The sequence below is a fragment of the Tachyglossus aculeatus genome, chromosome 3, assembly GCF_015852505.1.
Source record: "Tachyglossus aculeatus isolate mTacAcu1 chromosome 3, mTacAcu1.pri, whole genome shotgun sequence".
Classification (NCBI taxonomy): Eukaryota; Metazoa; Chordata; class Mammalia; order Monotremata; family Tachyglossidae; genus Tachyglossus; species Tachyglossus aculeatus.
In genome coordinates this window covers 104,777,457-104,804,538 of record NC_052068.1, presented here as the reverse complement: position 1 = coordinate 104,804,538, position 27,082 = coordinate 104,777,457, and the positions used below count along the sequence as shown (strand labels likewise).

The following is a 27,082-nucleotide window of genomic DNA, read 5'->3' as shown; positions in this document are numbered from 1 at the left end:
CCAGATGGAGATGTCCTGAAGGCAGGAAGAGTTACCAGCCTGGACAGAGGGAGAGAGAACTGGGGCAGAGATGTAGATTTGGGTGTCATCATCGTAGAGATGATAGTTGAAGCCGTGGGACCGAATGAGTTCACCAAGGGACTGAGTATAGATGGAGAACAAAAAGGGACCAAAAACTGACCCTTGAGGAGCCCCTACAGTAAGGGGATGGGAGGGGTAGGAGGAGCCCGTGAAGGAGACTGAGAATTAACAGCTAGAGAGATAAGAGGAGGACCAAGAGAGGAGGGAGTCTGTGAAGCCAAGGTTGGATAGTGTGTTGAGGAGAAGGGGTCGTCCACAGTGTCTAAGGCCGCTGAGAGATCGAGTATGATTCGGATAGAGTAGAAGCCATTGGACTTGGCAAGAAGGAGGTCATTGGTGACCTTTGAGAGGGCAGAGAGGGAGTGTAGGGGAAGGGGGCCAGAATGGAGGGGGTCTAGGAGAGAGCTGGCATTGAGGAATTCGAGGCAGACTGTGTAGATGACTAGTTCTTGGAGTTTGGAAAGGAATGGTAGGGGTGAAATAGGGCGATAACTAAAAGGGGTAGTGTCAAGAGAGGGTTTTTTTAGGATGGGGGAGATGGGGCATTTTTGAAGGCAGAGGGGAAGGAACCAGTGGAGAAGTAGTGGTTGAAGATGGAAGTTAAGGAAGGGAGGAGGGAAGGGGCGAGGGTTTTCATAAAATGAGAGGGAATGGGGTCCGACGAATAGGTGGATGGGGTGGCACTTGAGAGGAGGGAGGAGCTCTCCTCTGAAGATACTGCTGGGAATGATGGGAACCATGGGAAAGTAGCAGAGAGGGTTGAGAGCAGGGGCGGGATAGAGTAGGGAGGGGGTGACTTTGGGGAGCTCAGACCTGATGTTGTTAATTTTACTAATGAAATAGGACGCCAGGTCATTGGGGGTGAGGGATGGAGGAGGAGGGAGGAACAGGGGGCCCGAGGAGGGAATTAATTGTACAGAACAGCTGACGGGGGTGATGGGCATCGGTGTCAATAAGGAAAGATAAATAGTTTTGCCTGGCAGAGTAGAGGGCAGAGTTAAGGCAGGAAAGAATAAATGTAAAGTGAACAAGTTTGGTTTGGTGTTTAGACTTTCACCAGCAGCGTTCAGCAGCTTGAGCACAAGAGCAAAGGAAGCAGACAGTGGCAGTGATCCAAGGCTGTGGGTTAGTGGTGTGAGAACGAAAAAGCAGAAAGGGAACGACCGAGTTGAGTTGAGAGGGAGGAGTTGAGAGCAGTAATCTGGTCATCTAGAGTGGATAGAGAGGCTAAGGAGGTGGAGTGTGATATGCTGAGAAAGATGGATGGGGTCAAGAGAGCAGAGGTCTCTGTGGGGTAGTAATATAGATTTACGGGGGGGGGGAGTGTGAGTGAGGAGGCAGGTGAGAAGGTTATGATCAGAGAGAGGGATTTCAGAGTTGGTGAAGGTGGAGCTAGTGCACCGGTAGGAGATGATGATGTCGAGGGTGTGACTAAGTTGGTGAGTGGGCGAGGTGGGGCAGCAGGAGGTTGGCAGCGTCAAGGAGAGATAGAAGGTGGGCGGCAGAGGAGTTATCAGGGACATCCATGTGGATGTTGACGTCTCTGAGGATCAGAGTGGGCATGGCAAAGGAGAGAACGAAGGTGAGAAAGGGGTCAAAACAATTAAAAAATTGTAGGTTGGGCCAGGGGGGTGGTAGATGACGGCTACAAGAATCTGGAGGGTGTGGTAGAGGCGAATAATCTGGGTTTCAAAGGAGGGGAAGGAAAGGGAAGGGGAAGGAGGTATATTGCAAAAGTGACATAGTGGTGCCAGAACGAAGCCGACACCTTCTCCTTTCCCGGTGAGTCTGGGGGAGTGAGAGAGGAAGAGGCCTCCGCTGGAGAGAGCAGCCGAAGAGACCATGTCATCCGGGAATGAGCCAAGTTTCAGTAACGGCAAGGAGGAGAAGAGAGCAGGAAAGAAATAGTCAAGGATGAAAGGGACCTTACCTACAATGGAGCAGGATTCCATAGACCACACTTAGCAGCAACTGTGGAGGGAGTGAAGGAAGGTGGAAGAGTGCAAAAGGTGTGGAGGGTTTGGATGGGAATGAGTTGGCGGTGGCCCGGGTGGGGAGAGGGGGAAGAGGGTTGGTGATGAGAGAGAACTGGGATGTGGCAGGGGCGGGGGCGGGGGAGTTGGAGAGGGAGCAGGTTGGATGGGGGCGTTGAGGGTTGGCTCTGGTACAGAGGGTTTCTGGGGAGGGGGTGAAAAGGGGGGATGGGGGCGGGGGAAAGGGAGGGAAAGAGTAGGGTGGGAGAGGGGAAGATGAAGGGGAAGGCGAGGACTGGGAAGGGCTGATGGGAGCAGGGAAATTGATAGTTCATGGTGAGGTCAGCGAAGTAAATGACAGCACAAAGATTAGTTAACAATTAACATGCAATAGTAATGATAAGATAAGCAGATGATGACATCATAGAGAGCAGTTAACAATTAACATGCAATAGCATTAATAAAATAGGCAGATGATGCCTACAGCAGAAGGTTGATTTGTCCATGGGTCAGTAAAATCAAAAAGGCTAATGGCAAGGAAAATCCAGGGGCTCTTCGCAAATTTGTCTCTGAGGTGGTGGAGGATGGAGTCCCGTGGATGGCAGTTCAGGAGTAGGGTTGAACTGTTATGGGGTTTCATGGGAGAGGAAACGCCTGGGAAGAGGAGTAAACAGCCAAATAACATGGGTGGGCTGAGTAGGTGTGCATGGGGTTGTTGCTAAAGTGATGCAGTGAGAACAAGGACCTTGTTCCCCGGGGAGGGGGGCGGGGGGAATCAGTCATGTCTGGTCCAGTCCTAACCCAGGGAATGAGAGAGTGGGGGCTCCCCAAAGTAGGGGGGAGCAGGGGGACACAATGTCCCATGGCCCAGGTTGGCTACCTGGATGGACTAGAGGTCGCTTCGAGGGGTGAGTCTTGTGATGATGGGACAGAAAGCGGGGTCCTGTGGGAACGTTTGACCCCTGCAGGGTGGTTTAATGCAAAGAAATTGGCAAACTATTAAAGTTAATGGAGATTGGTCAAGTGTACTGTTACACAGTTCGTTATAGCTCTGACTTTTCTGCAGGGATTTGACAGGTAATAAAGTCCAAAATGGGAGTACTTAGTTGTAACCATGGAGGTATCCTGCAGTGTTCTTCATGATTTTTCTAACTACATATCCAATTTTAGGTCAGTATCCTCCTGGTGGAATGTCATGTAAATTCATTTCTGGGGAGTGCATGGGGTAAAAATTTTGGAAATATGTATACTTTGGTTGGCCTAGTACAATCAATTAATCAGTGATAATTATGGAACCCTTGCTATGTGCAGAGCATTTGACAAAGGTCTTGGGGACGTTCACTCAATAAACTCAGGCTTGTGTCTGTTTATTGTTATATTGTACTCACCCAAGCACTTAGTACAGTGCTCTGTACACAGTAAGCGCTCAATAAATCCTATTGAATGAATGAATGGACTAAACCCTCCTTTCCTCTTCTTCCACTCCTGCGTCACCCTGTGTCACTCTTTATTCACTTCCTGCTCCCAGCCCCATAGCACTTATATACATATCTGTAATTTCATTTATATTAATGTCTGTCTCCCCCTCTAAACTGTAGGCTCATTGTGGGCAGGGGCTAAGTCTGTTTATTGGTGCATTGTACTCTCCCAAGCACTTGGTACAGTCTCTGCATACAAAAAGCACTCAATAAATAGGATTGACTGACTGACTGACTGCTAAACATGCTCCCTGCCCAGAAGGAGCTTAGAGTCTATAGGAGGAGCTTACAGTCTGCCACTCTCATCGCCTCAGGCTATCACCCCTTTGACAACTGCCTTCATGTCCCTTACACACTTTAAATTTCACTCTCCCCCAGCACCACAGCATTTAGGTACATATCCATCAGGAATGTATTTTATTGCCTGTTGTGCCCTCTAGTTCAAAAGCTCCTTGTGGGTAGGGATCATCCATACCTACTCTTTCGTGTTATACTCCTGCAACCACTTAGGACAAGTGCTCTGCACAGTGTAGGCATTAAATAAATACCATCTGAAACACGTGTTTGGTAATTTTTTTGTACTGTTCTCTCCCAAGTTCTTAGTATAGTGCTCTGTACATAGTAAATGCTCCATATTTTTGATCGATTGATTGATTGATTGAAACAAGATCTGCAGGTCAGAGGCCAATGCAAAGATGTAGCTCTTATGCCCCATCTTTCTAAGCCTGTGGCCACTGCCCTATATAACCACATATAATGGAAACAGTGTAATACAATAAGACATGAGAAAATGTTTTATTGATAACAATAATAATAATTGTGGTGGTTGTGAAGCACTTACTATATGGTAAACACTGATCTAAGTGCTGGGTTAGATTTGATGCATTCAGATCAGAGAAAGTTCTTGTCCCACAAGAGGCTCACAGTCTAAGCAGGAGAGAGAACAGGTATTGAATCCCCCTTTTACAAATGAGATACCTGAGACACAGAGATGTTAAGAGACTTGTCCAAGGTCACAGAGAAGGCAAGTGGCAGGGCTGGAATTAAAACCCAGGTCTCCACCCTTCCAGGCCTATGAACTTTCCATGCTACTTTTGTGCCTTCAGTTACCATCCAGAAATACATTGTATTTCTGTCCCATTTGTATTTGTTCCCAAAGATAATTGGGATCCTCGTTGGATTATATTCCCCTGAGGCATTTATGTGTATTGAACCCTCAGAGCTAGTTAAGTAAATATAAGTGATGTAGACACAAACCACCTATAGCCCTTCCCTGCCCTGTGATTTTTTGATTATCTGTTCTACAGGTAGGTTAGGCAATTGTAGATTTTGTGGAAAATGAGATATATAATATCGAAATGACTGACCAAATTTCTCATTCGGAATTCCATTTGGAGAAAAGAAAGATTAGCATTTTAGAATATTTGAGTGTATGTCTCTATATGAAGGGTTTTTTTTTTATTCTTACTGATAGCTACTTACCCCAAATCTCAACTGGTATTGAAAGCATAATGATGTCAGTCTGGACTCTCTGAAATGTTACTTTGTGTTGCATGATGGATAGGATAAGTGGAAAGTGATTGGAAGTGACTTGCTCTATGTCATTCAGCAGACAAGTGGCAGAGACATGCTGCTTCTCCATCATTTCAGTAGAATTGTTGTAGGGGCCAGAGATAACATGAACCATACTGGCCTAGCTAATAGAGAATGGTTTGGGGAGTCAGAAGGACCTTGGTTCTAATCCCAGCTCCGTCATTTGTTTGCTGTATGACCTTGGGCAAGTCATTTAACCCTGTGCCTCGGTTACTTCATCTGTAACATGGGGATTAAGACTGTCAACTCTATATGGGACATGGACTGTGTCCAACCTAATTAGTATGTATCTATCCCAGCGCTCAGTACAGGGCCTGGAACATAGTAAGTGCTTAACATAATACCATAAAAAAACTTTTAAAAATCAGCTGTTTACCATTTTGCCTGCCGCTCTGGGCAGCTGGTTTACTGCTGTTCAGCCCCCATTCCAATATATTTTTTTATTATTTTCCTCCAGATAATAAATGCTGAAATGGTGAGGGACAATCACACTGCAGTGACAGGGTTCGTTCTTGTGCGATTGAATGAGAACCCATCGCTTCGGGCTGCCCTGTTTGTGCTATTCTTAGCAATTAATGTCTTTATTCTCATGGGAAACCTGGGGATGGTGTTATTAATCTGGATTTATGCCCACCTCCACACTCTCATGTACTTTTTTTCTCAGCAATTTGTCCTTCTTAGAAATTTGCTATTCCACTGTGACCATGGCCAAAATGCTAACAAGCTTTTTAGTAGAGAAGGTCATTTCTTTTGCTGGATGTGCAGCCCAGATGTATTCCTTTATAGCTCTGGAAACTACTGAATGTTTCCTTCTGGCAGCAGTGTTCTACAACCGCTTCGTGGCCATCTGTAATCCGTTAATATATCTAATTATTATGTCCTCAAAAGCGTATGTCCTCTTGGTCATTGGTTCCTACATAGGTGGCTTTCTTCACCCAGCCCTACATACAGATTGCACTTTTTCATTATCGTTTTCTGGCTATAATGAAATCAACCATTTCTACTGCGACATCACCCCTCTGTTTTACCTCTCTTGTTTGAATACCTCCCTTACCAAACTGCTGCTTTTAAACTTTGTCTTTTTCATTGAAATCATCATGGTGATGGCCATCCTGACCATCAACTCTACCAGAGGCAAGTGCCAGGCTTCCTCCACATGTGCAGGCCATTTGGCTGCTGTGAGCATATACCATGGGACAATACTCTTCATGTACCTAAGGCCCAGCTCCAGTTACTCTTTGGAAATAGATAAAGTGATCACTGTCTTCTATACAGTAATGATCCCAATGATGAACCCTCTGATCTACAGCCTGAGGAACCAGGATGTGCACCCTGTTTTGAGAAAAATTTCATCGAGGAATTTATATTTACAGTTAAATTTTGTCAATTAGTAGGAGAACCTATTCCAGTGGTTATAGTGCTGGGATAAGTGCCTGGATGACGTTAGGTGATTCCCTTTGCTCCTCTGTGCCTCGATTTTCCCAGCTGAAAAGTGGGAATTAGAATAAATTTACCGTGATTTTTTTCCCATTCAGGATATCTGATTTCAAACCTGAATATCTCATAGTACAAACTGTGCCATTGAGAGTCACTGAGTCCTTACTGAAGCTCTATCAAGTCCTTCAAGAAATTAGAGAGTAATTTAGTTCTTCCTACACTGTAGGGCATTAATTATTAACAGTGACAAGACGATTTTATACAGCTTCCTAAAGTTATTATCTTACCAGGGCTTAGTATTTCCATTAAGTTCAGAAGATGTTAAATATTTTGATTACTTAAAGAGGGTTTTTTTTCTCCATATTAATTCAAGGCACTACTGGTGGGGTAATTGCACACAATAATTACATGGCTAAATTCACTCACTGCTGGTACAACTAGAAAATCTTTAATAATGCCAGCTGTGGCATAGAGTCTGCGCTTGAGGCACATATGGATGAAAAACAGGACATTATTGATCACTTTAGCGAAGAGCTATGTACTGGCAATAAATCTGAGGAAAAGCAATATTATGTATCCTCCTACCCTGGAAAATCTTTCACATGACCAGAAATTTTGCATGACCACATGGAACTTAATATGGTCACTACATCTTGCTCACCCACGTAGTGCTTAATCCAATGATGCACAGCTAGATGAATAATTAGAGTACAGAATCCAAATGGTTGCACAGTTGGGTGGAGATTGACAGAATTCAGAGGCCATGGATCATATAGCTTCTCAGGGAACTGAAGCTCTCGACAACTGTTGGGGTCTCCAGTCTTTCATATAACTCTACGACCTGGATCTACTACAAAAGACTCATTCAGCATCTTAGGCAGTTTCATCAGCCCAACCTGTGAGCCACACTTAATAGCAAATGGCAGGATAAGATGACCAACAGTGAGGTCCTGAGTCACAATTAGCTCACAAACATTGTAAACCAGCTTTAGTGTGAGGAGAATAAACAATAGCAGAAGACCAAAGCAGCTGCTAAATGGAAAATTTAAGTGGGGCACCCATGAGCCGGGTAATCAGAACAAGAGTTTCACAAACAGGGAAGCAAAAGTCACGAACAAAATGATACATCTACATCTTAACATTTAAGAATTTTATCCCTATTATCGGCACTTATGTACCTATTATTATCATATACATATTTCTATTTGTTTCTGTGTGTATTCAATTATGTAATCTGCTATCTCATTTTGATATTGTTGAACTACTTCCTGTTACATCCTCCTATCACAGAACTAGTAAATAAATTATGTCTGCCTATCTCAGAGAGTAAGCTGCTTGAGGGCAGAGAGAGTGTATCTTGCCTCAGTTGTATTTCCACAGGTGCTTAGAATATGGCTTTACACTCAGTGGGTGCTCAATCCGTATCACTGATTGATTGATTAATCTACATGTTCTATCCACAATTTCTATTATTTACATGTCTTATACACTTGTTACTCCATCCCAGCTCCGCTACTTGTCTGCTGTGTGACCTTGGGCAAGTCACTTCACTTCTCTGGGCCTCAGTTTCCTCATCTGTAAAATGGGGATTGAGACTGTGAGCCCCAGGTGGGACAGGGACTGTGTTCAACTCTGATCTGCTTGTATCCACCCCAGTTCTTAGTACAGTGCCTGGAACACTGTTCTACATGGGACTTGTAGTCTAAGTAGAAGAGAGATACCAGATTTATCAGATAAAATTGATATATTGAACAGGTCCTAGCAACAATCCCTATTAACTCTTCTCTGACTAGGAAAATGACCATTGAGAGCAGCATGGCATAATGGATAAAACGTGGTCCTGGAAGTCAGAAGGTCATGGGTTCTTATCCCGGCTCTGCCACTTATCTACTGTGTGAGCTCGGGCAAATCATTTAAATCCTCTATGCCTCATTTCTCTCATCTGTAAAATGGGAATTGAGACTGTGAGCAACACGTGGGACAGAGACTGCATCCAATCCACTTTGCTTATATCCACCCCAGCACTTAGTACAGTGCCTGACACATAGTAAGTGTTTAACAAATACCAGAATTATCATTATTATTATTATGATTATTTATCCCCCTAATCTTTTTTCCCATCTTTACCAAGTTTCCCATCCATGACAGAATGGCCTCTCCAGTCCTAGAATCACAATAGGTAATAAGATACATGATTGTCTTCCAGCATGCAGGAGTGACTATATTAATATACTTTGCCATGATAATCAGGGCCTAAAATAGCATCTTGAAGTGAATCTTCCAGAGCAAATAAATCCATCCACTCAAAATATTTGAATGTTGCAGGGATAATTCAGATCCAAATACATTTTGAGGTTAGACTTTTGAGATAATGTGGGTCCGGATGGACATATACAGAAAAGTAACACTCAATCAATATAAATACCGAGAATTTCTTTCTCCCTGGACCAGTAATGTAGAGAGGTAGTTCCCAGGACTATCTAGCCCAAACTATGTCACATTATATGTCCAAATTCATCAAGTAATTCTCCTCACTCAGTTTAATTCAATTTGCATAGGCTGACAATAATAATAATAATAATAATAATAATAATAATAATAATAACATCATTAAGCACTTACCATGTGCCAAGCACTGTACTAAACACTGGGATAAAATATAAGAAAATTAGGTTGAGCAGTTGGGGCTCACAGTCTAAGTGTCCCGGATATTTGTTTTATTTTGCCTGGGACATTAAAGTTACTGAGAGCTATCAATTCCCTGGTTCCCAAGGAGGAAAGTCCTTGAAAGTAGCTTATTTAAGGATTACAGAGTAGGGTGCTGTCTAATTAGGAGACAGAATCCTTCTTCTGCTCCCTGGGAGCTGGCATTTCCTCTGTGATTCCATTCTAGCCTGGGAGGAGGGGGCAAGTCTGAGATTCTTAGAGGGAAGCAGAAGCAAACAAAATGCTCCAGCAGCTTCAAGCAAGAGCCAACTCAGTGAGGATAAACAACTTCTCCTCCTCAGGTCAGTCAGATTGCCAGGTTTCTTTCTGCATTTTTTGTTATGCTCAGAACCAAACCAAATGTTCACCTGACAAGATGTTATCTATCTCACTTTAAGGAAACTGGGTATCGCTTCACTCAGGACAAAATGCTGCCATTGCTATTGAATTAAATTTCCATTACATAAGACAGGTAATTCATGTTTTTCAGAACCACCACAAATAAGTGGTGGGAGGGTATGTTCTCTGTCTTTATGAGCTGACCTGCTGCTGCTGCCATCTTGTCTTCTGCTCCAGTACTTCCTGCTGCAGGAATTTCCTTAAAGGTGAACACAACTAAATTCTCCTTTAAAATAAACATATAACATAGCTATTTGAATGCTTGATGCTAATATTTTGTTAATTATCAATTATTAATGCTTGAGAAACAGCATGTCTCAGTGGAAAGAGTATGGGCTTGGGAGTCAGAGGGCATGAATTCTAATCACAGCTCCACCATCCATCTGCTGTGTGGCCTTGGGCAAGTCACTTCACTTCTCATCACTTCACTTAGAGAAGCAGCGTGGCTCAGTGGAAAGAGCCCGGGCTTTGGAGTCAGAGGTCATGGGTTTGAATCCCGACTCCACCACATGTCTGCTGTGTGATCTCGGGCAAGTCACTTAACTTCTCTGGGCCTCAGTGACCTCATCTGTAAAATGGGGATTAAGACTGTGAGCCCCACGTGGGACAACCTGATCACCCTGTATCCTCTCCAGCACTTAGAAGAGTGCTTTGCACATGGTAAGCGCTTAACAAATGCCAATTATTATTATTATTATTATTATTATTATTATTCTCTGGGCCTCAGTTACCTCATCTGGAAAATGGAGATAAAGACTGTGAGCCCCACGTGGGACAACCTAATTACCTTGTATCTACTCCAGTGCTTAGAACAGTGCTCGGCACATAGTAAGCACTTAACAAATACCATTTGTTGTCCGCCAGTGGACTTGGCATGACCGACTCCATCTTGTGCATACTGAAAGTAACCCTCCATTTTGTGCAGGCTGAGAGCAACTCCTTCTCCCCTTCTCTCCTTCTGGGTTGTTAATTTGGAGTGCCCAGAGAGGCCAGGTTAGTGGATTTTCTCTCCCTAAGTGGCTGTGGGAGGGAGGTGTGCCCCTTGGGTTAAGGGGTAAGTGGGTTGTCGACCTCAGAAGACGTTCTGAGAGACCTAGGAGACGTCCTAGAGGTTAAGCTGAAAAGGGGTTCTGGTTGTTGGAACTCCAAAACAGGCTCGTGTCTGACTACAATTCTCCGATCATGGGACGAGGGTCACCTTCCGGTAACTAAAAGAATGTCTAAAAAACAACTTGTAGGGTGTCACAGGGTCTGGACTCAGTTCTGAGACACACGGAGTTATTATTTCTGGCCCGAGGGAGGGTCTTTTGATCCTCAAACTTTTGTCAAATTCTGGGAGGTTTTATCCTGTTCCCGGTCCGATGAAATATGCTATTGGTATTGTTGGGCTGAAATTTATTAAGGTTCAGGCCTCTCAGACTGAAGTAGCAACATAGCCACCCATAGGAGAAAAGGCTGTGTTGCCTTCAGCCCTGGATCCGCAGCCCCACTCCGCGGACCTGATGGGTACCTCAGTTCCTATTCTCCAGCTTATTTACCTCCAGTACCACTTCTAGCAGTAGTTCTTGAGAACTACCAGCAGATCCCAAGGGCAGACGGGAACATTCATAGTAGCCGGGGTAAGGGCTTATGTCCCTTTTGAGCCTCCAAACTCTTATAACCTGGCAGCAGAATACTCCAAACTTTCAGAAAATCCTCAAGAAGTGTATCAGAGGATCCTGGGAATTTTTAGAAACCATCTTCCTACATGGGCAGCTGTAGAGGAGCTGCTAGAATTGTTTTTCACTTCTGATGAGCGCTCCCGTCTCAGACCTCTGACTGTAAAGTTAGAGAACGGTAGTCAGCCCCATGTAGCATGACCAGCAATCGATCCTGATTGGAATTTAAATGTGGAAATAGATTGGAATTGCCTTAATCAGGCACAGCAAAATCTCCTGGCCGCCATCCAAAAATTAGGCCATAAACCTCCTAACTGGGACTCCTTTCATGAGATGGCCCAGAAGGAAGGGGAAACCTCTGATGAATTTTTCCCTCGTCTTAGTGAGAGAGAAGAGATGATGGTTTAAGGAATTGTATGTGTATGAAGGAAGGAGGAGGGAAAAGGAGAAACAAAGAGAAGAGAATAAATTGCAGTTGAAGGAAACTGCTCAGGCTTCTACATCCTGTGAAGCAAGTGTCCCATAATGGGGGATGATGGGTGGAGAAATTACCATTGGAGGAAATTGTATGAAGGCTAGAGGGAGTGTATGTGAAAGAAAAAGAGAAGAGACAGAAGTTAATTTTGGTCGAATGTCGGTCTCCTTGTAATACTCCTGTGTTGCCTGTGTGAGAACCGGGCTCCCCTTCATCTTATCAGTTAGTCCAGGTCTTGCGTGCAATTAACTCTTATGTCTTACCCATGCATGCTGTGGTCCCTAGCCCCACGATGGTAGTTAGCTCCATGAGTCCCAAAGCAACCTGTTTTACTTGTATTGATCTGTCATCTTCTTTACCATCCCAGTGGCCTGTGAGAGCCAGTACCTTTTTGCCTTTACTTGGGAGGGCCATCAACTGACCTGGACGAGACTTCCCCAGGGTTTTGTCTGCTCCCCAACCATCTTTTTGAGAGAATTGCACCAAGCCCTATATCCCCTCAAATTACCCAAAGTGGTCATTATGTTCCAGTTTGTGGATGACATCCTTATTGTTGGGGGCATGGAGAACCTGTGTTGGTCTGGTTCCCTCCAGGTTCTACCTTATTTGCATCAGCTTAGTCTTAAAGTCAGCCGCGAGAAACTACAGTGGTGTCAACCCCAGGTTAAATATCTTGAGTTCATGTCGAGGGCGGGAGAGAGAGCAATAGCCCCCAAGAGAGCAGGCCTGATTCGGTGCATGCCTCGTCCCACTACCAAACGAAACTTGAGAGAGTTTCTTGGGGCAGCTGTGTTTTGTCGAGCCTGGATTCCGGAAGTTTGGCTGATGACCAGACCCCTTTTTGAGCTCCTAAAAATGACCTCCCCAGAGCCTCTGGACTGGACTCCTGAGGCTGCAGAAGACTTTTGGGCCCAAAAATCGTGCCTGAGTTCAGCCCCTATTTTGGGACTCCCTGACTATAGTAAGCCATTCTATTTGTACGTTCATGAGCACCACGGAGTGGCCTCAGGTGTCCTGTGCCAAACCCTCGGTCCTCACTATCAGCCAGTAGCCTGTTATTCGGGTATCCTCGATGCTGTATCCGCTGCATAGCTGCAGTGGTAATGTTGCTCAAAAAGTCTCAGGATATCCTCTTGGGCCATCCCGTTGTTGTTCAGACTCCACATGAAATTGTGCACCTCCTTCATGGAGCAGCCACACAAGACTTATCTGTGGCACATCTGACTAAGTATGAGATTGCCTTATTGGAGAATCCACAGGTACATGAGGAGCACTGTGGCTCCTTGAATCTGGCTACCCTGCTGGAGTCTTCCCAAATGACTGACCAAATTTATGACTGTGACGAGGTATCTCGGGAAAGTGTCGCTCCTCGACCTGACCTATGCGATGAGCCTCTGTCCACTCTTGATCTAACTTTGTTTTTGAATGGCTCCTCCTTTATGGATCAAGGTGTGCACCTCACCGGCGCTGCCATTGTTACCCTAACTTCTGTGCTGTGGACTAGCTTGCTTCCACCTTCCTGTAGTGCTCAGGAAGCTGAGCTCAAAGCCCTTACACAGGCATTATTACTCAGTAAGGGGAAGCATGGGACCATCTATATAGACAGTAAGTATGCCTTTAGGGTCTGTCATGCTACAGGTGCCCTGTGGAAAGCCCGTGAGTTTCTTACCTAAGATGGCCATCAGGTTGTTAATAGGGATCGTATAGAGCACCTACTAGGGGACCTCATGCTCCCAGTTGTGGTGGCCATTGTGCATGTGCATGCCCACACCCGAGAAAATGATTCCCTGAGTTTGGGCAATCGCCAAGCCAACGAGGCCTCTTGTTGGGCAGCCGGGCATGCCACCCCGTTTGTGTAGCTCCAGTTTTCCTGTACATCTTGCTTATGGTATGCTGTGTTTTTCGGGTCCTGAAGGCCTGCCTCCTATGTGCCTCATCTACCCTGATGTTTCTGCAGCCCCCGATCGAACCCCTGTCCAAGGCTGAGATCATGGACATACAACACTGTCTGGACGCCGTGTTTCACTGAGGGGGGATTGTTGTACGTGGTCTGTGGGCTGCCATGCCGTCTGTTGTGCCTAGATTTTGTGCGATCTGTTGTCCCAGGATTTTTCTGTCTTTTCCTTTGTGCCTCGAATTTTTTGTCTTTGCCTTGTCCTTTGCTTTAGGCGCCTACTTTGGAAGACCTTTGTTATTCCTAGGAGGGTCATATATGATCTTCCCGGAGGCCGTGGGCATCAGAAGGATCAAAGGGGGGATTGTTGTCCGCCAGGGGACTTGGCATGACTGACTCCATCTTGTGCATACCGACAATAACCCTCCATTTTGGGCAGGCCGAGAGCAACTCCTTTTTGTATTTTATGCAAGACTCAACAACAGAATGTCTTTAAGGCCAGTAACAAGTAACACCTGTCGATGCAAGATTGAAGGGTCGATAACAAGTAACTCCAGTCTGTACGGCAAAGTTCATTCATTCATTTAATAGGATTTATTGAGCACTTACAGTGTGTGGAGAACTGTACTAAGCGCTTGGGAATTACAAGTCGGCAATATATAGAGACAGTCCAACGGGCTCGGAACCTAGAAGGGGGAGACAGACAACATAACAAAACGTGTAGACAGGTGTCAAAATCTTCAGAACAAATAGAATTATAGCCATATGCACATCATTACCAAAATAAATAAAATAGTAAATATGTACAAGTAAATAGAGTAATAAATCTGTTCAAATATATACAAGTGCTGTGGAAAGGGGAAGGAGGTAGGGCAGGGGATGGGGAGGAGGAGATGAAAAAGGGGGTTCAGTCTGGGAAGGCCTCTTGGAGGAGGTGAGCTCTCAGTAGGGCTTTGAAGGGAGGAAGAGAGCTAGCTTGGTGGATGTGTGGAGCGAGGGCATTCCAGGCTAGGGGAAGGACGTGGGCTGAGGGTCAATGGCAAGACAGGTGAGAATGAGGCACAGTGAGGAGATTAGCAGCAGAGGAGTGGAGGATTCAGGCTGGGCTGTAGAAGGAGAGAAGGGAGGTGAAGTAGGAGGGGGCGAGGTGATGGAGAGCCTTGAAGCTGAGAGTGAGGAGTTTTAGCCTAATGCAAAGGTTGACTGGCAGCCACTGGAGATTTTTCGAGGAGGGGAGTAACATGCCCAGAGCGTTTCTGTACAAAGATAATCCGGGCAGAAGAGTGAAGTATAGACTGAAGTGGGGAGAGACAGGAGGATCGGAGATCAGAGAGGAGGCTGATGCAGTAATCCAGTCGGAATCCAGTCGGGATATGATGAGAGATTGAACCAACAAGGTAGCGGTCTGGATGGAGAAGAAAGGGCAGATCTTGGCGATGTTGTGGTGGTGAGATCAGCAGGTTTGGGTGACGGATTGGATGTGTGGGGTGAACGAGAGAGCAGAGTCGAGGATGACACCAAGGTTGCGGGTTTGTGAGACGGGAAGGATGGTACTACCGTCTACAGTGATGGAAAAGTCAGGGAGAGGGCACGGTTTGGGCGGGAAGATGAGTTCAGTCTTGGACATATTGAGTTTTAGATGGCGGGCAGACATCCAGATGGAAATGTCCTGAAGGCAGGAGGAGATACGAGCCTGGAGGGAGGGAGAGAGAACTGGGGCAGAGATCTAGATTTGGGTGTCATCAGCATAGAGATGATAGTTGAAGCCGTGGGAGCGAATGAGTTTACCAAGGGAGTGAGTGTAGATAGAGAAAAGAAGGGCACCAAGAACTGACCATTGAAGAACCCCTACAGTAAGGGGATGGGAGGGGAAGGAGGAGGCCGCAAAGGAGACTGAGAATGAACAGCTGGAGAGATAAGAGGAGAACCAGGAGAGGACGGAGTCTATGAAGCCCTGGTTGGATAGCGTGTTAAGGAAAAGGGGGTGATCCACAGTGTTGAAGGCAGCTGAGAGGTCGAGAAGGATTAGGATAGAGTAGGAGCCATTGGATTTGGCAGGAAGGAGGTCATTGGTGACCGTTGAGAGGGAAGTTTCGGTGGCGTGTAGGAGATGGAAGCCAGATTGGAGGGGTTCAAGGAGAGACTTGTCATTGAGGAATTCGTGGAAGCGGGTGTAGATGACTCATTCTAGGAGTTTGGAAAGGAATAGTAGGAGTGAGATAGGGCTGTAACTAGAAGGGGAGCTGGGGTCAAGAGAGGGTTTTTTTAGGATGGGGGAGATGTGGGCATGTTTGAAGGCAGAGAGGAAGGAACCAGTGGAGAGTGAGCGGTGGAAGATGGGCGTTAAGGAAGAGAGGAGGGAAGGGGCGAGAGATTTCATAAGATGAGAGGGAATGGGGTCTGAAGCACAGATGGGAGTAGCACTTGAGAGGAGGGAGGAGATCTCATCTGAAAATACTGCTGGGAAGGATGTGAGAGTAGTGGAGAGGGTTGAGAGTCCTGGGGATGGGGAAGGGGGAGGGGTGACTTTGAGGATCTCAGACCTGATGGAGTTAATTTTAGTAATGAAGTAGGAGGCCAGATCGTTGGGCGTGAGGGATGGAGGAGGGGGTTTTCAGGCCTATAACAAGTAACTTTTGTCTGTACAAGGTTGTGATAACAGAGACCAGTGAAAATTCACAACAATCCTGTCGGTCCTCAGTGGTTCCCTAAATTTCCCATTGCTCACTCCCGCGTTGCTGTAACTCAATAAATGACACAGTGTGAATGGGATCGGGGCTGCATGTCACTCGTACCTCTCTCGGGAGGTGAACGGGCAGGTACAAACCTTCCTCCTTTTCTGCTCTATCTGAACTCATGTCTCTGAATCATTTTTCCTATCTGCGTCACTACCTCGGGTTCTTGAACTCTGCCATCTATTTACACCGGTTAACTTATTTTGCACTTTACTGTCAATAACACATTATTATTGATACTTCATATTGTCTTTCTAGTTGACCTTAGTATATGTTTTCTCTCCCACTCTTTTCCTCTAATACTGTCATTAGACCCTCATATTTTCACGTTTACTCCAGTCCTGATAGGATAATCTTATCTTCCTTTTGTGCACAGCACTTTTCTAGTCACTTGAAAAAGCACAACAGAGTTAGAAGACCCAATCCCTGTGGAATACGGAGTTGCTCTTCTGCTTGTGGATTTTATTTTACCGATTAATGTCCCTGGGTTTTTTTGAGACGTTCCTAAAGTCATTTGGAAATCCTTGACTTTACTTGGGACTGAAATGATGCAAAGGCAAATCAAGATATCTGAGACCAGGGACATCTGTAGGAATGGGAAGTAGCATGGCATAATGGCAAGACCACAGGGCTGGGAAGCAGGAAACCTGGGTTCTAATCCCACGTTCACCACTTACCTGATGTATGACAATGGACTTCACTTACTTTCTCTGTGTCTCAATTTCCTCACCTATAAAAGGGGAATAAAATGCCTATTTTCCCTCCTCCTTTCATAGACTGTGAGTCCCATATGGAAAAGGGATTGTTTCTGATCTGATTGTACTGTACCTACCCCAATGCTTAGCACAGTGCTAGAACATGATTGCTTAAGAAAAATAATAATATTTTTCTTGAGTGACTGCTGTGTGCAAAGCACTGTACTAAGTGCTTGGGAGAGTTCAATATAACAGAGCTGATAGGCATGTTCCTTGTCCACATGGCCAAGAGCTTGTTTTGAGGAAAGGTGGACAGTGTCCAGCATGAGGACTACGTTTGGTAGATACTAATAATAATGATAATTGTGGTACGTGCTAAGTGCTTACAATAATAATAATGGCATTTGTTAAGCTTGTACTATGTACAAAGCACTGTTCTAAGCGCTAGTTGTTCCAAGTACTATTCTAAGCTCTGGGGTAGATACAAGATAATCAGGTTGGGCACAGCCCCAGTCCCACATGGGGTTCCCAGTCTTAATCCTCATTTTACAGATGAGGTAACTGAGGCATAGAGAAGTTAAGTGATTTTCCCAAGGTCCTACAGCAGACAAGTGGTGTAGTCAGGAATAGAACCCACGTCCTCTGACTTCCAAGCCCCTTCTTTTTCCACTAGGACATGAGAATGAAAAGCAGTCCTGTTTTGGGGGCTCAGCTATCTATGGAAAGTTTTCTGGGACTGCCCACTGTTGCCCCCTCTCTTGAGGCCACCAATTTCTTTAAAGAGGTATAGAGTCACTAACTTCAATCCCCTCCATCCTTCCAAGGATCTCTAAAGGGCAACTCCTGTCTGTACCCAATAGGGAAACTGCTTGCCAAAGAGGCAGGCCAGCACTACGCCAAGCATCCGTGCTCCCCCCACACATTAGCACTAATGTGTGGCCTTTGCTTGTGCTTTATGTACATTCAGCTAAAGATCTAATTTCTCTTGAGAATTGAGTTGGTCAGTCAGATAACCGTATTTATAGATGCTTACTGTGTGAAGAGCACTGTACTAAGCACCTGGGATAGTACAACCTAACAATAAACAATCACATCCCCTACCCACAATGAGCATACAGTCTAGAGGGAGAGATGGAGATTAATATAATTGAATTAATAATAATGATGATGTCTGTTAAGTTCTTAGTACAGTGCTTTGAACACGGTTAGTACTCAATACATATGATTGAATGAATGTGCCAAGCACTATTCTAAGCACTGGGGGAGATACAAAGTAATCAGATTGTCCCATGTGGGACTCACAGTCTTAATCCCCATTTTACAGATGAGGTAACTGAGGTACAGAGAAGTTCAGTGATTTGTCCCAAGTCACATAGCTGATGAGTGGCAGACCCTGGATTAGAATAATAATAATAATAATAATAATAGCATTTATTAAGCGCTTACTATGTGCAAAGCACTGTTCTAAGCGCGTGGGCGGTTACAAGGTGAGCAGGTTGTCCCACGGGGGGCTCACAGTTTTAATCCCCATTTTACAGATGAGATACCTGAGGCTCAGAGAAGTTAAGTGACTTGCCCAAAGTCACACAGTTGACAATTGGCAGAGCCGGGATTTGAACCCATGACCTCTGACTCCAGAGTCCGTGCTCTTTCCACTGAGCCACGCTGCTTCTCTAACCTACAACCTCCGACTTCCAATCCCATGTTCTTTTCACTAAGCTACGCTGCTTCTCATTTACAGAAATACAGATATATATGTAAGTGCTGTGCGGCTAGGAAGGGGAATGAAGAAAGGGTGACGCAGAAGGCAGTGGAAGAAGAGGAAAGGGGGACTTTTGGAGGAGACACACTCTGAATAAGGCTTTGAAGCAGAGGAGAGTCATTGTTGGATATGAGAAGGGAGTTGAATCTATGCTTCTCGGTGAATTCTCATCTATAACACACAAGCATGTCCATTCTGTTGTAAACTTTGCATCTAATCGATACCAAGGTCATTACTTAGAGTCTTGATTATCTGATATGTTGAAGGACAGTTCCTGTTTGTTGTAAGGACCACCAATTAGGTATACGAAGTAACCCCCCTTATGATAATAATAATAATAATAATGATATTTGTTAAGCGCTTAATATGTAACATGCACTGTTCTAAGCAATGGGGTAGCTATAGGGTAATCAGGTTGTCCCATGAGGGGCTCACACTTTTAATCCCCATTTTACAGATGTGGTAACTGAGGCACAGAGAAATGAAGTGACTTGCCCAAAGTCACACAGCAGACAAGTGGCAGAGCTGGTATTAGAAACCACATCCTCTCACTCCCAAGCCCATACTCTTCCACTAAACCATGCTGCTTCTCTGATCAGAGTAGAAAGGAAATGCTCTCTTTTGAGTAAATTTAAACAGCACACAAAATTATAAAACTATTCTGTGGTCATTTTTATATTTTCATGTTTGCTTTCCCCAGTAGAATGTAAGCTTCTTGTGGGCAGGGAACATGTCGATGTGATAGTCTGTACTCCCCAAGCACTTAATGCAGTGAACCACACCAAATGGGTGCTCAATAAAAGCTACCACTGCTACTTGTTGACCAGAGGTCCCTAATCTTCTCTGCATCATATACCAGAGTGGTGATAGTTCTTCATTGTTTTTTTCAATATTTGTTTCATGTTAACATGTTATGTTAACATGTAAAAGAACTGGGTATAAAAAGAGGCGTGGAACCACAGACCATTTAAGATCCAAGAGGGACTATTCATTCATTCAATCGTATTTATTAAGCACTTACTGTATGCAAAGCATTGTACGTAGCGCTTGGGAGAGTACAATACAACAACAAGCAGACGCATTCCCTGTCCGTAATGAGCTCACAGTCTAGAGACTAGAATAACTTTTCTTTAAGGTGAAAAAAAATCTAAATTGAAGGTGCTCTAAAGAAATGTCTTTTACCTCCCCTTCCTGAATGAATGTGAGCTAAAACGTGAAGGATAGTACTTAGACTGCTCTCCTTTCTCCAGTTACAGATACCTACCCCGGGGATCATGGATGAGGGAAATCGTTCCCAGCTGAGTGAGTTCATTCTCACCGGGCTCACAAAACTTCCAGAGCTGCAGATCCCTCTCTTCGTTGTGTTTCTGCTTATCTATTGTACCACAGTTGTGGGGAACCTGGGCCTTATCTTCCTGACCAGGACTGATTCTCGACTTCAAACTCCCACATACTTTTTCCTCGGCCACTTGGCTTTGGTTGATGTTGGCTATTCCACAGCTGTGGGCCCCCAAATGATGGTAAATTTGTTGGAGGAGAGAAAATCCATTTCCCGCTACCTCTGCACAATGCAACTCTGTTGTTTCATTATTTTTATCATTACCAAACTTTTCTTCCTGGCTGCAATGGCCTACGACTGCTATGTGGCCACCTGCAATCCTCTGCTCTACAGGATCATCATCTCCTGATGATTGCAAGAAAGTTTGCACTCTTTTGGTTGCCATTCCCTACATCTACAGCTTGTCTGTCACCCTGTTCATGGTAGTCTCCACATTTCAGTTGTCCTTCTGCAGTGATATCGATCATTTCTATTGTGATAAGCCTACCCATCCTTGCGTTGTCCTGATCTGATACCCGTGTGGTAGAATACTTCATTTTGGGGGATTCTACTTTCATTTTGTTTTTCTCCCTCCTGGTTGTCCTGATCTTCTACATCTTCATCATCTCTACCATCCTAAAGATCCATTCTGCCCAAGACAAGCTAGCTAGTCAACCATTTGAAACAGATAAAATGGACTCCGTGTTTTACACCCAAGTGATTCCTATGCTGAACCCCCTGATTTACAATCTGAGGAACTAGAAGGTGAAGGAGGCCCTGGAAAGAACTCTCACTGCTTGTTGGCTACATTTCAAATTCCTGAAATCCTGAAATCCATTCAATAAAACACTTTAATAATGAGACCAAAATCCTGTTTGAAACATCTCTGGACTGTTTCCTTTTAATATAAAGACCAGATAATCAAGCTGGGGAATTAGAAAAGGACCATGCTTAGAAATTTGCACCGCATTAGAAGGTGTTTTCAGTCATTTTCAAATGTTCCCGTCAATTATATTTGACTTGATAATAGAACTTCGTTATCATCTTGGGACAGAAAAAGGCACTAGTCAAGCAAGAAGCAGAACATGTAAATCCGTTCTGAACCTCTGCGTTCTGCCCATATTTCCCTCAGTTTGAGACATAATGGAGGGACAGAAGCCTGCCCAATTTCCTACCACTGTTCAGAAAAGATAGGGACAAGCATAGCCTGGTGGAAAAATCACAGGAATGGGAGCTAGGAGACCTAACTCTAATCCCAGCTCCACTCCTTACCTGCTATGTGATGTTGGGCAAGTCACTTTACTTCTTTATACCTCAGTTTCCTCATCTGTAAAATAGAGATAAAATAGGGATTAAATACTGTTTTCCTTTCCCCTTAGACTGTGAGCCCCAGGTGGGAAGGGACTGTGTCCATTCTGATTTTCCTGTATCTACCCCAGGGTTTAACTCTCTTAATAAATACCACAATTATCAGTAAACTCACTGCAGTTTCCTTCGGAAAATCCATCTTGCTCCTGTGACTTATGACTTGACCAATGTCTCTTACCCTACAGGCAGAGCAGTCTGGGACACTTCTGGAAGCCAACATCCTCACTGCACTGGCTCCAACATCTAGGGCCATTTCACTACGTTATCCAGCCTTAAATTAATCCATTTGTATGTCCATGTAGGATGGGAGGGTAGACCAGCGTGAGAAGCAGCACAGCCTAGTGGAAAGAGTACAGGCCTAGGAGTCAGAAGGCCCTGATTTCTAATCCCAGTTCTACCACTTGTCTGCTGTGTGACCTTGAGCAAGTCACTTCACTTCTCTGGGCTTCAGTTACTGCATCTGTAAAATGGGGATAAATTCTTCTCCTTCCTTCTTAGACTATGAGCCCTTTGTGGGACCTGATTATCTTATATCTACTACAGTACTTATTACAGTGTTTAGCATATAGTAAATGCTTAGCAAGCACTATGATGATGATGATGATGATGATGATGATGATTGGACCAGAAATTCAGGGCTTGCAAAAAAAATTCTGGTAAAATACAGCACAGGTGGAGTGACCTGAACTTTTTCCAGTGGTGGGAAAAAACAGAATCAGACAAAAATTTAAAACCAAATCATAATGGAGTATATGAATATAATATAGGAACTAGTCAGGGCATTTGAATTTTCCTAGGAAGTTTTAGGTTCAAAATGTTTGCTGATGAATTTTAATAAAAGTCAGCTGTTTGTCAACCAGGAACACTGAAAAAAGAAGAGTTTGTGATATTTGATATAACTACTTAACATTCACTAAGCCCAAGCAATAATACACTTTGAAAGACATCAAATTAAACTTTGGAAATGAAATTCAATTTCTATAGGATGAAATTCAAATGAACTTCAATTGAGTTACTTTTCAGAATCAAAGCAAGCAAACAAGACTGGATAACTGGATAACAATTCATTATAAAATTGAGCCCCCTGAATTTGCTTATATCCCCTACATGGAAAAGATGGAAGAGAATTTTTGATAGAGATACTATTACTTACAATAACTTTAAAATGTTAAGTATAAAAAACAGCAACTTTCAAATAATTAGCAATTCAGAAAGGATTTTCTAATGAGAAATAATTCTCTTGAAATCGTAGTAACAAAATTTTCAGCAGGAGAAAATTCTTCCTAAATGAAAACTGCCTCTCTCTCTTAGAGTGTGAGTCCCACATGGGGCAGAAACTGTATCTGAAGTGATTATCTGTATACATCTGAGAAGAGTAGTTGACGCACAGTAAGGATTTAACAGACAGTAATTACTGTCAAGTCATAATCAACTCTTTCAATTGCATAAGGGGCTGTGGATTGTGTGTGTGTTTGTGTGTGTGTTTGTGTGTGTGTGTGTGTGTGTGTGTGTGTGTAGGGGCAGATGGGACAGCTAAAGAAGCAGCAGAACCTAGTAGATAAAGTACACACCTGGGAGTCAGAAGGACCTGGGTTCTAATCCCATCTCTGCCTCGAGTCTGCTGTGTGACTTTGGTCAAGTCACTTCACTTCTTTCTGCCACAGTTACCTTATAAGTAAAATGGGAATAAAGACTGTGATACCCATACAGGACAGGGACTGTGTCTAACCTGATTACTTTGTATCTATTCCAGTGCTTAGAACAGTGCTTGTCACATAGTAAACACTTAACAAATATATAATTATTAAAATAATTACAATTATTATTATTTTTACCCAGCCTAACTTCCACAGATGCAATGTATTACATTTGGCCTCAACACGTTTGGAAAACCCCAAGCATGAAACTTGAAGAAGAGGTCTACTTGGGTTGAGGCAGGAGTAGGAAGGGGTCCATTGCTGCAGTAATCTTTCATCAATTTCTTTGGTTTCATTCTTTACCCTCTGTGGATGACATTCCCTTTTGAAAGCTATTTTAAGCTCTTTGAGGGCAGGCATCATGTCTACCTTCTTTATGGTACTCAACCAAATGCCTAGTACAGTGCCCTATGCACACTAAGCACTTGTTAAATATTAATGATTGATTATGTGGTAAAATAATCCATCAATGACATTTATTGAGCATTTACTATGTGCAGAGCACTGTTCTAAGAGATTGGGAGAGTACAATACAAGATAAATTAGCAGACATGTTCCCTGCCCATAATGAGTTTACAGTATAGAGAGGAGCTTACAATTCCTCACTTCCCACTTACAAATATCTCTGTGACTCTTGGTCCACTAGGGTATGCTATTTAAAATCCTTATTAAGGAATGCTCCTTGGTTACCTACTGTTTACTTTATATATTCTCTGATGGGTCCTTCATGAGCCATATTCCAAGAAGAATATATTTCAGTATATAGTTTATCCCATGTAATCTGCATTTTTACCAGGAGTATTTGGAAGAAGAAGAAACTGGATCGTTCATTTTTCCATAATGCAACATGTGTTATAAAATAATGGTTAAAAACCCACTGCTTTCCTAAAGAAATTGCCCTCTAAATTATCCAGATAAGAGTGGAAGAGGTAAAGAGGTATGGTGAAGGATTTCTGCTAGGGACTGTTGATCTTGGGGATTTCATAACTTCCAGTACTGAGGTATGTTGGGCTTTACAGAATTGTGTGATTTCCTGGTAATTAATTACCATGATGAGATAATTGAGATGGCATAATATCTGGCTTCTTCCTTAAATAGTTACACTGCAAAGGAAGGTGTTATGTGTAAACAAGTTATGTCATCAACTGCAACAAAGTAACTAGCTTGAGTCAATCAATCAATCAAAGGTATTTATTGAGCCCTTAATGTATGCAAAGCACTGTACTAAGTGCTGGAAGAGTACAATAAAACAGAGTTGGCAGACATATTCCCTGCCCACAGTGAGTTTACATTCTAGAAACGTATACTCATGCTAACACAATATGGCTGTAATGACAAAAGTGACCAATTCATTTAAAATTTGTTCGGTCAACATGCCAACCAGTGCTTAGAACCGTGCTTGGCACGTAGTAAGTGCTTAATGAATACAATAATAATAATAATTACTATGATGTTTCCTGACAATTCCTCAGTTCATTCAATCATATTCATTGAGTGCTCACTCTGTGCAGAGCATTGTACTATGTGCCTGGGAGAGTGCAATACAACAATAAACAGACACATTCCCTGCCCACAATATGTTTACATTTTTCTCTGTTGAAAATGACCCTAACTATAAATTCTGTGACTTGCCAAGGAAAGTGAAAAGTTTGCTATCCTCAAGAAAAGGTGATATTCTTGGGAGCATTCCTGTCATGGAATTTCAGTCTTCTTATAACAGATTGAAAGAGTAAGGATTTATAAGTATTTCAACCTTTCCTTTGCATATACATAAGCCAAAACCCTAGCAAAAGGGGTCATCCAGGAGAGTAGCTTAAGCAATCCTCTTACTTGTGGGAAAAGGCATGGCCTAGTGGATAGAGCATTGACCTGGGAGCCAGAATTCAATTTAATTCAATTCAATTGTATTTACTGAACGCTTACTGTGTTCAGAGCACTGTACCAGAGAATTGTACTTTCTCTGTTGCAGTTGATGAAATAACTCTTGTTTATACACAAGGATCTGAGTGCTAATCCCAGCTCCGCCACCTGTCTGCTGCATGACCGGGGGCAAATTACTGAAATTCTCTGTGCCTCAGTTACCTCACCTGTAAATTGGAGATTAAGACTGTAAACCCCATGTGAGACAGGTACTGTGTCCAAACTGACTAGCTTGTATCTACCGCAATGGTTAGAACAGTGCTTGAAACATAGTAAGTGCTTAACAAATACTATTATTATTGTTGTTGTTAATAAGCCAGGACAATCTTATTTGTTTCTCAAATCGTAGTAGTAGTCACTGAAGTAATATTTACTGAGTGTCCACTGGATGCAGTGCCTTGTACTAATCGCCCAGGAAATGCAAAACAGAAAAGTGACAGATTCCCTGCTCAACTGTGCACACTCCAATGGAAGAGATACAGAAGAATATTTACAAATAGGTTAATAAAAGGAAGGAATTAAATTATGATTACAATTTTCTATCCACAGAGCTACAAATCCAGTATTGTCCCCTTTTATTGGCGGTGATTTTTAAAGGTGGTTTCTGTCTAGTATTTTGCTGAACTTCAAAAGCTAAGGTTCATCCTCCTCCCTGCTCACCTCCCCTATTGGCTCCCCAAAAATTTCTCGTGAAAAACCTCCTGGAAAACTGAAGGGAAAAAAAAACCTAACATGAAAAACAATGTTGAACGTGATTACCATCTGTGTCTAAGGGTAAAATGGGGAGTCTTGAGACTGCAAAGGGACATTCCTATAAATGTAAATAAATAACAATAATGCATTTTTCCATCTTTCCCAGCTTGGGGAGTGAACCCAAGAATTCCAAGATCCCTCACAGGAAGTGTCAGGAGAGAAACTATGTGTATTACTGACAATTCGATGTCGGGCTCATTTTCCAGCAAGCTGGCTCCCTGAGATTTAAGAGTCATCTTGGACAGAAGTGGAGTGGCAGACTATGCAAGCCATTTTGCCCAGGGATGATTCTCCAATTATAGCAGGCACACCCCTGCTTCAAACAGAGATTAGAGGAGAGTTCTGTAGCAGGCACATACCTGTTTCGAATGGAGGCTAGAGGAGGAAGTGAGGGGTGAGTGACTTTCCACTCAGGGCTCATTGGACGGACCTCAAGAACCCCAGCCAAATGGATGTAGTTGAAAGATTTGGCAAGCTCAAGAACTCTTCAGTAACAAGCCTTTCCTCTTCACAGTTCCTCTGGTGAAATTTGCTTCTACTTCTCTCCAGGGTAAATGGTTCCTTTTCCATCCCCAAAATGAAGCCTTGAAATAATTTCCCCTGAGAAGGAGTTCATCTCGTTAAAGTTGCCAATGTTTCTGAAGAATATTAGGGAACTAATGAAATTCCTATCCTTATCAAGTCTGCACCAACCATCGGACACAAACTACTTGGTGTAAATCTGTAAATGAGAACAAAACATTTACCTTTTCAAGTATGGTTTCAAGGAGTTCACTCTTGCCCTTGGACAAATGTTAATGAAATTAAGATAATCAACATCCCTAATTTTCTGGATAGGAAGGTCTATTACTTGAACTAAGATTCTTGATTCTGTCCTTGCCAAGTCCCTAAACAGTACACCACATCAAATGATCACTCAATAAATTGTATTACTGCTAATACTACTACTACAAGTAGATGCTTTTGAGGTTGATTGTCTACAAATATATTGGGGGCGGGTTACGTTAAACTAAATATCATTCCGGTATGTTATGCTAAATTTTATTCCATTAGCCTGAAAGAATCACACACCACTTTACTCTTGCTTTGCTAATAAAATCCCACCTCTTGGGTTAACGGCTGGAAAATCTGGAGGATCTC

The 27,082-nt window shown here is 43.5% G+C and overlaps 1 protein-coding gene and 1 pseudogene across 1 annotated transcript; both read left to right on the top strand.

The window, feature by feature from the left end:
• The first annotated feature begins 5,829 nt into the window (after nucleotides 1–5,829).
• On the top strand, nucleotides 5,830–6,516 carry LOC119925335 (olfactory receptor 1102-like). Its single transcript, XM_038743433.1, has one exon. It carries the CDS (start codon nucleotides 5,830–5,832, stop codon nucleotides 6,514–6,516), a length of 687 nt encoding a protein of 228 aa, XP_038599361.1.
• A 13,644-nt stretch (nucleotides 6,517–20,160) lies between these two features.
• LOC119925452 lies at nucleotides 20,161–21,035 on the top strand (annotated as a pseudogene).
• The last annotated feature ends 6,047 nt before the right edge of the window (nucleotides 21,036–27,082 follow it).

Coding starts and splice junctions, on each gene's coding strand:
- LOC119925335 (XM_038743433.1), top strand. CDS start 5,830: ATGGCCAAAATGCTAACAAGCTTTTTAGTAGAGAAGGTCATTTCTTTT.